A 14,739-nucleotide genomic window follows, 5' to 3' on the forward strand; every position below is an offset into this window, starting at 1 on the left:
ATTTTACCCTCGATTGGTCAAAAAATTAGTTAATTCATTATAACATTCGTATCGCTCTCATTTTAAATCAGATTAAGACAAATTATATAACAATAAATAAGGTTTTCATTGTATTTAAAGATGATGGAAACGAAAAATTAAAATAATGATATTTTATTTATGAAAAGTTGGTCAAAAGGAGATCGATTCAAAGATCATCGGCGCGACAAAAGCTAAAGTATGTTTCTGCGCCCATTTCCACATTCTAAGTTCCATTTGATTCATACATTCATTTTTCTAGGGTACGCCTTCATTTTGTAAGAGTGTCCACAAGGTTTATAGAGCTCTCCACACTTCATTAACTAATCAAAAACCATTTCATCATTAGGATTCACCCAAGGCGAGACTTGTGGTGAGCGTGAGAGATAACCTGAGATAGTCGAGCTCAGAGGGGTGCTCCTCTTCAGTGTTTTTTTTTTTTGTAATGTTATTGCGTATGATCTACTAGCAGTTAAGTTTCTCTTGTCGATTCGTGTGTGAGTGTTTGGTTTGGGTCCTCGACCCACAAGACGAGTCCACCCAATGAGCTTTAGTACAGGTTTGATTTCGTAAGTAGCTTTTCATTAAGAAAAAAACAAACCAAGAAACATTGACCAAGGTGACATTGGATATCCTTGAGAGTCTAACACAAAAACCCGCCATGTACAAGACAGGCCCCAGAACAAAACAAAAAGAAGAAAGGAATTACAGTGCCAAAAAAGTGAACAAAGAAAACTAAAGGGGTAGCAAAGACTTCCTGAAGTTTGGATGATGAAACGGTTCTTTCTATGCTTTGATGTAGTGTGGATACTCTATGAACACTGTGAAACACTTAAGCAAAGAAGAAATACCTTAGAATTAGGAGTTTGATTTCCAAATGAAACGTAAAACGTGCTTTAGCCTTAATGGCTTCGACGATTTTTGTAGTTGTCTTGTTTCTACTCAATTGTCATAAACGAAATATAATTATTTTTATAGTTTGATTCCGCAATCTCTTAGTGCTTTAAAAACTATATTTTTTGATATACAATGGGTCTTGATCCAATAGAAAATGAGAAACATACACGCATTTACCAGAATGAATCATATTTTGAACCATCTAGGGTAAAATGGTCACTTATTTTGATGTACAAATGATTTTTGATTGGAACTACTTGGTCTAGAAAAAAAATTGGACAAGTTTTCTAACGGTCCAAACCATGCGCAAATTGGAGTTTGGGAGTGTTCGAAGCAAGTTCGCAAAGTTGGACTTGTTGTGCATGTTCATGTTGCGCCCGGGGTGCAGTGAAAGGCGTCTGGGCGCATAGAATTGTGCCTGAGGCGCATTAATGCTGTCAAAAATACCAAACTTTGCGGACTTGCGCCGGACGCTCCCGAACTCCACTTTGCGCGTGGTTTGAACCATTAGAAAGCTTGTCCAATCTACTTTCCTACTGAATTAGTTTTGATAAAAAATAATTTGTTCATCAAAATACATGACCATTTTACCCTCAATTGATCAAAAATCAAATTATTTCAGTAAAACTTTCGTATCGCTCTCATTTTAAATCAGATTAAGACCAATTATATAATGATAAATAAGGTTTTCACTGTATTGAAAGACGATGCAAACGAACAATTAAAACATTAAAGTTTTATTTATGAAAAGCTGGCCAAAGAGAGATCGATTCAAAGATCATCGGCGCGACAAAGGCTAAATTTATCTTGGACTGATTTTTAGTTTTTTTAGTCATTTTCGCACTCTTCAAATTTTTAACCGCACTCCCAAGGAGAGTGCAAAATTCAATATGGAGGTGATTTTCGCACTCCCAACAACCCTTGAGAGTGCGGTTAATAATTTGGAAAGTGCAAAAATTACCCCCTTTTTACAAAGTATATATTTTCTTAATTAATTTTCTTGTCCAAGAATAGTTCAGTTCTCAATTTTTGATCATGCAACATGAACCCTCTGCTTGTTAATAAATTAAGAACACTCATTACTCATAATTACAGGGATACATATCATTGACTAACCTAACCTTTTGATGTTTTAGGGTGGCCAGTGTACATGCACCTCCATTAATCCCCTAAAGACCAACCTAATTGAGCAGTTCATAGCACGACAAGAAAAGAAAAGAACTGTAACATTGGCTAACCTAACCTACCAAACTTATAAGGAGCTGAGAATCTGATGACCCATGAAGTTTTGTGATCTTGATAATCGATCCACTTAGGGCCACTAAAGGAGGATTGACATTGTCCGTACATGTAAGTGATGAACTTTGTGTGGTGCCAGGATTGCCCTTGTGTGTCTGTGAAGTTGTGAGGTTGGGTGGTTTTGTACAGGGTTGTTTCCGTCGTTCTGCATGCAATCAGTGGTGGATCCCGCAGATTGGGGGTGTGCAGATGGTGTTTATTTTATTTTACTTTAATGGATTTTCTGACTTTCTATGTTCTCCTTCCGTATCCTTTTTTTCCTTCTTCGGAAACCTGTTTGGAATTCTCTGCGGGGGTGGTTTGATAATCAGGATTCACCCAATGCGAGACTTGTGGTGAGGGTGAGAGATAACCTGAGGGAGTCAAGCTCAGAGGGGTGATCCTCTACAGTGATTTTTTTTTTTTTTGTAATGTTGTTGCGTATGATCTACAAGTAGTTAAGTTTCTCTCCTCAATACCTGTGTGAGTGTTTGGTTTGGATCCTTGACACACAACTCGAGTCCACCCAATGAGCTTTAGTACAAGTTTGACTTGGTAAGTAGCTTTTCATTAAGAAGAAAACAAACAAAGAAACATGGACCAAGGGGCCATTGGATATCCTTGAGACTCTGACACAAAAAACCGTCCATGTAAAAGACAGGCCCCAGACCAAAACAAAAAGACGAAAGGGATTACAGTGCCAAAAAAAAGAACAAAGGGAACTCAAGGGGTAGCAAAGACTTCATGAAGTTTCGATGATGAAACGGTTCTTTCTACGCTTTGATATAGTGTGGATACTCTATGAACGCTGTGAAACACTTAAGCAAAGAAGAAATACCTTAGAATTAGGAGTTTGATTTCCAAGTGAAACGCATGACGCGTTTTAGCCTTAATGGCTTCGACGATTTTGGTAGTTGTCTTGTTTCTACCCAGTTGTCATGAACGAAATACAATTATTTTTATAGTTGGATTCAGCAATCTTTTAGTGCTTTAAAAACTATATTTTTTGATATACAATGGGTCTTGATCCAATAGAAAACGAGAAACATTCACGCATTTTACCAGAATGAATCAAAATTTGACCCATCAAGGGTAAAATGGCCACTAATTTTGATGTACAAATGATTTTTTATTGGAACTACTTGGTCAAGAAAAAAATTGGACAAGCTTTCTAACGGTCCAAACCATGCGCAAATTGGAGTTTGGGAGTGTTCGGAGCAATTTCGCAAAGTTTGACTTGGTGTGCATGTTCATGTCGCGCCTGGGACGCATTGAAGAGCGCCTGGGCGCATTGATTTGCGCCTGAGGCGCGTTAATGCCCAAAAAAAAACCAAACTTTGCGGACTTGCCCCGGACGCTCCCGAACTCCAATTTGTGCGTGGTTTGAACCATTAGAAAGCTTGCCCAATCAACTTTCCTACTGAATCAGTTTTGATGAAAAATAATTTGCGCCTCAAAATACATGACCATTTTACCCTCGATTGGTCAAAAATATAAGTCATTTCATTATAACATTCGTATCTCCCTCATTTTAATTCGGATTAAGAAAGATTATATAACCATAAATAAGGTTTTCATTGTATTTAAAGATGATGGAAGCGAAAAATAAAAATAAAAATATTTTATTTATGAAAAGTTGCTCAAAAGGAGATCGATTCAAAGATCATCGGCGCGACAATGGCTAAAGTATGTTTCATCGACAATTTCCAAATTCTTAGCTCAATTCGATTCATAGTTGCCTTGTTCTAGGGTACGCCTTCATTTTGCATTAGTGTCCACAAGGTTCATAGAGCTCTCCACACTTCATTAACTAATCAGAAAGCATTCCATCATCAGGATTCACCCAATGCGAGACTTGTGGTGAGGGTAAGAGATAACCTGAGGGAGTCAAGCTCAGAGGGGAGTTGCTCTTCAGTGATTTTTTTTTTGTAATGTTTTTGCGTATGATCTACAAGTAGTTAAGTTTCTATCCTCAATACGTGTGTGAGTGTTTGGTTTGGATCCTCGACGCACAGCACGAGTCCACCCAATGAGCTTTAGTACAAGTTTGATTTGGTAAGTAGCTGTTCATTAATAAGAAAACAAACCAAGAAACATGGACCAAGGGGACATTGGATATCCTTGAGACTCTGACACAAAAATCTGCCATGTACAAGACAGGCCCCAGACCAAAACAAAAAGAAGAAAGGGATTACAGTGCCAAAAAATAGAACAAAGGGAACTCAAGGGGTAGCAAAGACTTCCTGAAGTTTCGATGATGAAACGGTTCTTTCTACGCTTTGATATAGTGTGGATACTCTATGAACGCTGTGAAACACTTAAGCAAAGAAGAAATACCTTAGAATTAGGAGTTTGATTTCCAAGTGAAACGCATGACGCGTTTTAGCCTTAATGGCTTCGATGATTTTGGTAGTTGTCTTGTTTCTACCCAGTTGTCATGAACGAAATACAATTATTTTTATAGTTGGATTCAGCAATCTTTTAGTGCTTTAAAACTATATTTTTTGATATACAATGGGTCTTGATCCAATAGAAAACGAGAAACATTCACGCATTTTACCAGAATGAATCAAAATTTGACCCATCAAGGGTAAAATGGCCACTAATTTTGATGTACAAATGATTTTTTATTGGAACTACTTGGTCAAGAAAAAGATTGGACAAGCTTTCTAACGGTCCAAACCATGCGCAAATTGGAGTTTGGGAGTGTTCAAAGCAATTTCGCAAAGTTTGACTTGGTGTGCATGTTCATGTCGCGCCTGGGACGCATTGAAGGGCGCCTTGGCGTATTGATTTGCGCCTGAGGCGCGTTAATGCCGCAAAAAAAACCAAACTTTGCGGACTTGCCCCGGACGCTCTCGGACTCCAATTTGTGCGTGGTTTGAACCATTAGAAAGCTTGCCCAATCAACTTTCCTACTGAATCAGTTTTGATGAAAAATAATTTACGCCTCAAAATACATGACCATTTTACCCTCGATTGGTCAAAAAATAAGTCATTTCGTTATAACATTCGTATCTCCCTCATTTTAATTCGGATTAAGGAAGATTATATAACCATAAATAAGGTTTTCATTGTATTTAAAGATGATGGAAGCGAAAAATAAAAATAAAAATATTTTATTTATGAAAAGTTGGTCAAAAGGAGATCGATTCAAAGATCATCGGCGCGACAATGGCTAAAGTATGTTTCTGCGACAATTTCCAAATTCTAAGCTCAATTCAATTCATAGTTGCCTTGTTCTAGGGTACGCCTTCATTTTGCATGAGTGTCCACAAGGTTCATAGAGCTCTCCACACTTCATTAACTAATCAGAAATCATTCCATCATAAGGATTCACCCAATGCGAGACTTGTGGTGAGGGTGAGAGATAACCCGAGGGAGTCAAGCTCAGAGGGGTGTTGCTCTTCAGTGATTTTTTTTTGTAATGTTATTGCGTATGATCTACAAGTAGTTAAGTTTCTCTCCTCAATACGTGTGTGAGTGTTTGGTTTGGATCCTCGACGCACAACTCGAGTCCACCCAATGAGCTTTAGTACAAGTTTGATTTGGTAAGTAGCTTTTCATTAAGAAGAAAACAAACCAAGAAACATGGACCAAGGGGCCATTGGATGTCCTTGAGACTCTAACACAAAAAACCGTCCATGTACAAGACAGGCCCCAGACCAAAACAAATAGACGAAAGGGATTACAGTGCCAAAAAATAGAACAAAGGGAACTCAAGGGGTAGCAAAGACTTCCTGAAGTTTCGATGATGAAACGGTTCTTTCTACGCTTTGATGTAGTGTGGATACTCTAGGAACGCTGTGAAACACTTAAGCAAAGAAGAAATACCTTAGAATTAGGATTCTGATTTCCAAGTGAAACGAATGACGTGTTTTAGCCTTAATGGCTTCGACGATTTTGGTAGTTGTCTTATTTCTACCCAGTTGTCATGAACGAAATACAATTATTTTTATAGTTGGATTCAGCAATCTATTAGTGCTTTAAAAACTATATTTTTTGATATAGAATGGGTCTTGATCCAATAGAAAACGAGAAACATACACGCATTTTACCAGAATGAATCAAAATTTGACCCATCAAGGGTAAAATGGCCACTAATTTTGATCTACAAATGATTTTTTATTGGAACTACTTGGTCAAGAAAAAAATTGGACAAACTTTCTAACGGTCCAAACCATGCGCGAATTGGAGTTTGGGAGTGTTCGGAGCAAGTTCGCAAAGTTGGACTTGGTTTACATGTTCATGTTGCGCCTGGGGCGCATTGAAGGGAGCCTGGGCGCATACAATTGCGCCTGAGGCGCATTAATGCCGCAAAAAATACCAAACTTTGTGGACTTGCCCCGGACGCTCCCGAACTTCAATTTTTTTGTGTGGTTTGAACCATTAGAAAGTTTGTCCAATCTACTTGCCTACTGAATCAGTTTTGGTGAAAAATAATTTGCGCCTCAAAATACATGACCATTTTACCCTCGATTGGTCAAAAAATAAGTCATTTCATTATAACATTCGTATTGCTCTCATTTTAAATCGGATTAAGAAAGATTATATAACGATAAACAAGGTTTTCATTGTATTTAAATATGATGGACACAAAAAATTTAAATAATAATATTTTCTTTATGAAAAGTTGGTCAAAAGGAGATCGATTCAAAGATCATCGGTGCGGCAAAGGCTAAAGTATGTTTCTGCGCCAATTTCCACATTCTAAGTTCCATTCGATTTATACTTGCCTTGTTCTTGGTTACGCCTTCAATTTGTAATAGTGTGCACAAGGTTCGTAGAGCTCTCCACACTTCATTAACTAATCAGAAATCATTCCATCGTCAGGATACACCAAAGGCGAGACTTGTGGTGTGGGTGAGAGATAATCTGAAGGAGTCAAGCTCAGAGGGGTGCTCTTCTTGAGTGTTTTTTTTTTTGTAATGTTATTGCGTAAGATCCATTAGTTGTTATGTTTCTCTGGTCAATTCGTGTGTGAGTGTTCGGTTTGGATCCTCGACGCACAACACGAGTCCACCCAATGAGCTTTAGTACAAGTTTAATTTGGTAAGTAGCTGTTCATTAAGAAGAAAACAAACCAAGAAACATGGACCAAGGGGACATTGGATATCCTTTAGACTCTGACACAAAAACCTGCCATGTACAAGACAGGCCCCAGACCAAAACAAAAAGAAGAAAGGGATTACAGTGCTAAAAAATAGAACAAAGGGAACTCAAGGGGTAGCAAAGACTTCCTGAAGTTTGGATGATGAAACGGTTCTTTCTACGCTTTGATGTAGCGTGGATACTCTAGGAATGCTGTGAAACACTTAAGCAAAGAAGAAATACCTTAGAATTAGGATTCTGATTTCCAAGTGAAACGAATGACGTGTTTTAGCCTTAATGGCTTCGACGATTTTGGTAGTTGTCTTGTTTCTACCCAGTTGTCATGAACGAAATACAATTATTTTTATAGTTGGATTCAGCAATCTATTAGTGCTTTAAAAACTATATTTTTTGATATACAATGGGTCTTGATACAATAGAAAAGGAGAAACATACACGCATTTTACAAGTGAATCATATTTTGACCCATCAAGGGTAAAATGGTCACTTACTTTGATGTACAAATGATTTTTTATTGTAACTACTTGGTCAACAAAATAATTCGACAAGCTTTCTAACGGTCCAAACCATGCGCAAATTGGAGTTTGGGAGTGTTCGGAGCAAGTTCGCAAAGTTGGACTTGGTTTACATGTTCATGTTGCGCCTGGGGCGCATTGAAGGGAGCCTGGGCGCATACAATTGCGCCTGAGGCGCATTAATGCCGCAAAAAATACCAAACTTTGTGGACTTGCCCCGGACGCTCCCGAACTTCAATTTTTTTGTGTGGTTTGAACCATTAGAAAGTTTGTCCAATCTACTTGCCTACTGAATCAGTTTTGGTGAAAAATAATTTGCGCCTCAAAATACATGACCATTTTACCCTCGATTGGTCAAAAAATAAGTCATTTCATTATAACATTCGTATTGCTCTCATTTTAAATCGGATTAAGAAAGATTATATAACGATAAACAAGGTTTTCATTGTATTTAAATATGATGGAAACAAAAAATTTAAATAATAATATTTTCTTTATGAAAAGTTGGTCAAAAGGAGATCGATTCAAAGATCATCGGTGCGGCAAAGGCTAAAGTATGTTTCTGCGCCAATTTCCACATTCTAAGTTCCATTCGATTTATACTTGCCTTGTTCTTGGTTACGCCTTCAATTTGTAAGAGTGTGCACAAGGTTCGTAGAGCTCTCCACACTTCATTAACTAATCAGAAACCATTCCATCGTCAGGATACACCAAAGGCGAGACTTGTGGTGTGGGTGAGAGATAATCTGAAGGAGTCAAGCTCAGAGGGGTGCTCTTCTTGAGTGTTTTTTTTTTGTAATGTTATTGCGTAAGATCCACTAGTTGTTATGTTTCTCTGGTCAATTCGTGTGTGAGTGTTCGGTTTGGATCCTCGACGCACAACACGAGTCCACCCAATGAGCTTTAGTACAAGTTTAATTTGGTAAGTAGCTGTTCATTAAGAAGAAAACAAACCAAGAAACATGGACCAAGGGGACATTGGATATCCTTTAGACTCTGACACAAAAACCTGCCATGTACAAGACAGGCCCCAGACCAAAACAAAAAGAAGAAAGGGATTACAGTGCTAAAAAATAGAACAAAGGGAACTCAAGGGGTAGCAAAGACTTCCTGAAGTTTGGATGATGAAACGGTTCTTTCTACGCTTTGATGTAGCGTGGATACTCTAGGAATGCTGTGAAACACTTAAGCAAAGAAGAAATACCTTAGAATTAGGATTCTGATTTCCAAGTGAAACGAATGACGTGTTTTAGCCTTAATGGCTTCGACGATTTTGGTAGTTGTCTTGTTTCTACCCAGTTGTCATGAACGAAATACAATTATTTTTATAGTTGGATTCAGCAATCTATTAGTGCTTTAAAAACTATATTTTTTGATATACAATGGGTCTTGATACAATAGAAAATGAGAAACATACACGCATTTTACAAGTGAATCATATTTTGACCCATCAAGGGTAAAATGGTCACTTACTTTGATGTACAAATGATTTTTTATTGTAACTACTTGGTCAACAAAATAATTCGACAAGCTTTCTAACGGTCCAAACCATGCGCAAATTGGAGTTTGGGAGTGTTCGGAGCAAGTTCGCAAAGTTGGACTTGGTTTACATGTTCATGTTGCGCCTGGGGCGCATTGAAGGGAGCCTGGGCGCATACAATTGCGCCTGAGGCGCATTAATGCCGCAAAAAATACCAAACTTTGTGGACTTGCCCCGGACGCTCCCGAACTTCAATTTTTTTGTGTGGTTTGAACCATTAGAAAGTTTGTCCAATCTACTTGCCTACTGAATCAGTTTTGGTGAAAAATAATTTGCGCCTCAAAATACATGACCATTTTACCCTCGATTGGTCAAAAAATAAGTCATTTCATTATAACATTCGTATTGCTCTCATTTTAAATCGGATTAAGACATATTATATAACGATAAATAAGGTTTTCATTGTATTTAAAGATGATGGAAACGAACAATTAAAATAATAGTATTTTATTTATGAAAAGTTGGTCAAAAGGAGATCGATTCAAAGATCATCGGCGCGACAAAGGCTAAAGTAGGTTTATGCGCCCATTTCCACATTCTAAGTTCCATTCGATTCATACTTGCCTTGTTCTAGGGTACGCCTTTATTTTGTAGGAGTGCCCACGAGGTTCATAGAGCTCCCCACACTTCATTAACTAATCAGAAACCATTTCATCATCTGGATTCACCCAAGGCGTGACTTGTGGTGAGGGTGAGAGATAACTTGAGGGAGTCGAGCTCAGAGGGGTGCTCCTCTTGAGAGTTTTTTTTTTTAATATTATTGCGTGTGATCCACCAATCGTTAAGTTTCTCTCGTCAATTCGAGTGTGAGTGTTTTGTTTTGATCCTCGATGCACAACACGAGTCCACTCAATAAGCTTTAGTACAAGTTTGATTTGGTAAGTTGCTTTTCATTAAGAAGAAAATAACCAAGAAACATGTTCAAACGAGATATAGGATATCCTTGAGAGTCTAACACAAAAACCTGCCATGTACAAGACAGGCCCCAAACCAAAATAGAAAGAAGAAAGGGATTACAGTGCTAAAAAGCATAATAAAGGGAACTCAAGGGGAAGCAAAGACTTCCTGAAGTGTCGATGATAAAACGGTTCTTTCTACGCTTTGATGAAGTGTGGATACTCTATGAACACTGTGAAATACTTAAGAAAGAAGAAAAACCATAGAATTAGGAGTCTGATTTCCAAATGAAACGTAAAACGTGTTTTAGCCTTAGTGGCTTCGACGATTTTTTTAGTTGTCTTGTTTCTACCCAGTTTTCATGAACGAAATGCAATTATTTTTATGGTTGGATTCTGCAATCTTTTAGTGCTTTAAAAACTTTATTTTTTGATATACAATGGGTCTTGACCCAATTTAAAATGAGAATCATACACACATTTTACCAGAATGAATCATATTTTGACCCATCAAGGTTAAAATGGTCACTTACTTTGATGTACAAATGACTTTTGGTTGGAGTTACTTTGTCTAGAAAGTAAGTTGGACAAGCTTTCTAACAGTCTAAACCACCCGCAAATTGGAATTTGGGAGTGTCCGGAGCAAGTTCGCAAAGTTGGACTTGTTGTGCATGTTCATGATGCGCCCAGGGCGCATTTAAAGGCGCCTAGGCGCATTGAAAGGCTGCAAAAAATACCAAACTTTGCGGACTTGCCCCGGACGCTCTAGAACTCCAATTTGCGTGTGGTTTAAACCATTTGAATGTTTGTCCAATCTACTTTCCTACTGAATCAGTTTTGATGAAAAATAATTTGTGCATCAAAATACATGACCATTTTACCCTCAATTTGTCAAAAATCAAATTATTTCTGTAAAACTTTCGTATCGCTCTCATTTTAAATCAGATTAAGACCAATTATATAATGATAAATAAGGTTTTCACTGTTTTGAAAGACGATGCAAACGAACAATTAAAACATTAAAGTTTTATTTATGAAAAGTTGGCCGAAGAGAGATCGATTCAAAGATCATCGGCGTGACAAAGGCTAAATTTATCCTGGACTGATTTTTAGTTTTTTTAGACATTTTCGCACTCCCCAAATTTTTAACCGCACTCCCAAGGAGAGTGCAAAATTCAATATGGAGTTGATTTTCGCACTTCCAACACCCCTTGAGAGTGCGGTTAATAATTTGGAAAGTGCAAAAATCACCCCCTTTTTTTATACAGAGTATACATTTTCTTACTCTCTCCGTCCCTATTTAATTGTCCACTACGGTTTTGCGTACATTTTCAACGGTTTATATCTCTCGACGTAAATTACGTTTTATATTTTTGAAAACATTGTCTTATAGAAAAAATTGTGATCTATCAAACAAGATTCATATTGCATATTTTTAGCAATATACGTCGATAGATATAAGCCGTTGAAAATGCACGCAAAACCGCAGAGGACAATTAAATAGGGACAGAGAGAGTAATTAATTTTCTGGTCCAAGAATAGTTCAGTTCTCAATTTTTGATCATGCGACGTGAACCCTCTGCTTGTTAATAAATTAAGAACACTCATTACTCATAATTACAGACTCATAATTACAGGGATACATATCATTGACTAACCTAACTTTTTGATGTTTTAGGGTGGCTAGTTTACGTGCACCTCCATTAATCCCCTAAAGACCAACCTAATTGAGCAGTTCATAGCACGACAGGAAAAGAAAAAAACCGTAACATTGGCTAACCTAACCTACCAAACTTATAAGGAGCTGAGAATCTGATGACCCATGAAGTTTTGTGATCTTGATAATGCCTTCAAAAGGTTGTTGAAAAATTTCACCGATGACCCACCTTTACTGGTGGCCTCAACTGCTTGTTTCTTCCACTCCATCGCCTTCCTCTTCATTGCTTTACCCTCGGCTCCCTCCATCAACTCGCGAACTAGGCTTTCCACTTCTTCCCTCTCTATATCCTCGTTGATCTTCATCCCGATAACCCATCGGTTACAGCTGTACCGACAGGTCACTTGATGGTCATGACCAAAATACGGCCAACCAATCATAGGCACTCCAGCACAAATGCTCTCAAGCATTGAGCTAGTCCCAAAATGACTCACGAACACTCCCACTGAAGGGTGGGCAAGAACTTGCTCCTGGGGGCACCATGTGGCTATCAGACCCATTTCTTTAGTCTTTTCCAAGAACTCAAGTGGCAGAGTTGCCAATTGGCCCTTGGCGAAATCTGGTGTAATCATCCAAAGAAATGGCTGGTTGCTATTGCAAATGCCCCAGGCAAACTCACATAGTTGTTGCGGGGTCAAGACTGCGAGATCGCCAAATTAAGCTTATGTATACAACTGAATTGGGTTCCATGGAGTCTAGCCATTTCAGGCAACGGAATTGGGTTCCAATTTGCGCGTGGTTTAGCCCCAGACGCATTCTCCGAAGTTCACAAAACGGCCAAACTTTGCGGTCTTGCCATAGACACTCCCAAACTCCAATTTTGACGTGGTTTGAACCGTTAGAAAGCTTGTTAAACCTATTTTCTAGCCCAAGGAGTTTGGAACCTAATATTTTTGTACATCAAATGAAATGACCATTTTACACTTAGTTGGTTGAAAAATAAATAATTTCGGCAAAACACTCACATCTCCCTCATTTTAAATCGGATAAATACCTGTGATATATCGATAAAGACGGTTTGCAAAGAAATAAAAGATGATGCAATTCAAAAATAAAAATAATAAACTTTATGTTATGAAAATGGGGTAGAAAGCAGGCCACTACTAATATCATCGAAACTTTTCACATTTCATCAAAGCATACAAAAACTGTTTCATCACAAACACAAACACTAAATAGATAAGCGAGCATGGGAAGTGAGACGCTCCCCCATCAAGGTAAGGTAATAGTTCTAAAATAGATATACAGGAATTGGAAGGAGTGCTAGCTACACCTAGAAATAGGAGAAAAACATGTTGGACTTCACGTTTGATTTGAGCATAATCAGGAGCCGAGAATAAAGTCAAGATATGAGTAATTCCAAGGGCAAACAGAGGAGCCTCCATTCCTGCTAGAGAATTGCTCCCACTGAATGTAAACACAATCATTGTGTGCATCCATGGATACTAGCAATAACTAAGACGGCGTGCATTGATGGAAAGGTAACGTGGTCCTACCAAGTATTTCATTACATCCTTGACATGTCCCTTAATCTGGACTCAAATACTATCCATTTGTTGTATCTTTGGTACTTAAAGCATACTCGCCAAGATAGAAGAACATTGCACGGTCCAACTCAGCTATCAATAAATCGAAATGCTTCAAAAAGGAGTCCAGTGGTAGATTGGTTGGTTTCGCCAAGAATTTAGACATAAATGAAATAGAACAGAAGAAATGCTAAATATTCCATTTTTAAGATCCTGACATCGGGTGAGTCTGCGACATATCCATCAAAATGAACTTGTTTTCCCAAGTCTCTCTCAAACAGACACAACCCATAGTTGCCATTAGCAACCAAAACACATACTTACATGGTGCGATAGGTCCGCATCCATGATTAGGACAAAATTGCCTGAGGCATGCTTCAAACCGTACGTGAACATAAGCAGTCCCTGAAATTAAAACTGCATCAAGTACCAGCTCATCCTTTTCATTTCAAAAAGAAGAACTTATACACACTACATAATCCGAGTTTCTAAGGTCTAGCCCTCAACAGCTTCAGTTATAAAGGACCAATTACGGGTGTTTACAAGCCAATAATGAGTAAAATAATTGATCATCAAATATAGTTCCAGTGCTACTTACTATACTATCTTCTCCATATGATCTACCCACAATTTGGCAAGTGGTTTTACTGCTTGATATAAAAATAAAATAAAAACTCAAAGCTTTCTACCTTACCGAGCTCCGTCCTGAAAGAAAGAATCCACCAGATAATCCAACACATGGCTTTTGCATTTGGAAATTCGCATGCACAGAAACTTATCCAAACACTCTGAGAAAGCCAGAAAGGAAAAATGATAGCTTTGGTAGTAACAAGAATTGCCAAAAAAAATTTGCATCGTATAGAATTCGGATGAAAATTGAGGGCCAGAATCAATTCGCAGAGAATTGATAGAGAGAGAGAGAGTACAAATCTTCGGGGAAATGGGAATGACGACTACTAGCATGGTGGCAAACGAAGTCGCAAACTTTTGGCCTCTGGCTGCAAAATATTGCTTCTGCCCGCGAACTATTATAAAAGCGCAACTATGCATCACGCTTTTCTCTCATTTAAACGACGTTGCAAACCTTTTGCTGTTGGACGTTAACTATTACTCTTGGCCGCCATATATTGATCTTCGACGCTGATTATTGCTTCTGGCCGCGCTTTATTGCTTTTCCTGTTAATTCGAAAAGCATGAACCTAAAACACGCTTTGTTTCTTTCTTGGTTTTTTTTTCCCTC

At 38.1% G+C, this 14,739-nt stretch overlaps 1 protein-coding gene across 1 annotated transcript; it reads right to left on the reverse strand.

The window, feature by feature from the left end:
- Positions 1–12,050: 12,050 nt before the first annotated feature.
- Positions 12,051–13,400, reverse strand: LOC131330528 (7-deoxyloganetin glucosyltransferase-like). The gene is made up of 2 exons (XM_058364145.1): positions 13,100–13,400; positions 12,051–12,613 (listed from the first exon to the last, which is right to left on the reverse strand). The coding sequence occupies exons 1-2, from the start codon at positions 13,398–13,400 to the stop codon at positions 12,051–12,053; spliced, it is 864 nt and encodes a 287-aa protein (XP_058220128.1).
- Between the last annotated feature and the right edge of the window lie 1,339 nt (positions 13,401–14,739).

This window comes from Rhododendron vialii, chromosome 6a (genome assembly GCF_030253575.1).
Source record: "Rhododendron vialii isolate Sample 1 chromosome 6a, ASM3025357v1".
Classification (NCBI taxonomy): domain Eukaryota; kingdom Viridiplantae; phylum Streptophyta; class Magnoliopsida; order Ericales; family Ericaceae; genus Rhododendron; species Rhododendron vialii.

Excerpts from the sequence above, each read along its gene's own strand:
- LOC131330528 (XM_058364145.1), bottom strand. The coding sequence starts at position 13,400 with ATGATTGTGTTTACATTCAGTGGGAGCAATTCTCTAGCAGGAATGGAG. Across the intron at positions 12,614-13,099 it reads TTTGTATGCTTTGATGAAAT|TCTTGACCCCGCAACAACTA; the intron begins GTGAAAAGTTTC and ends GCGATCTCGCAG.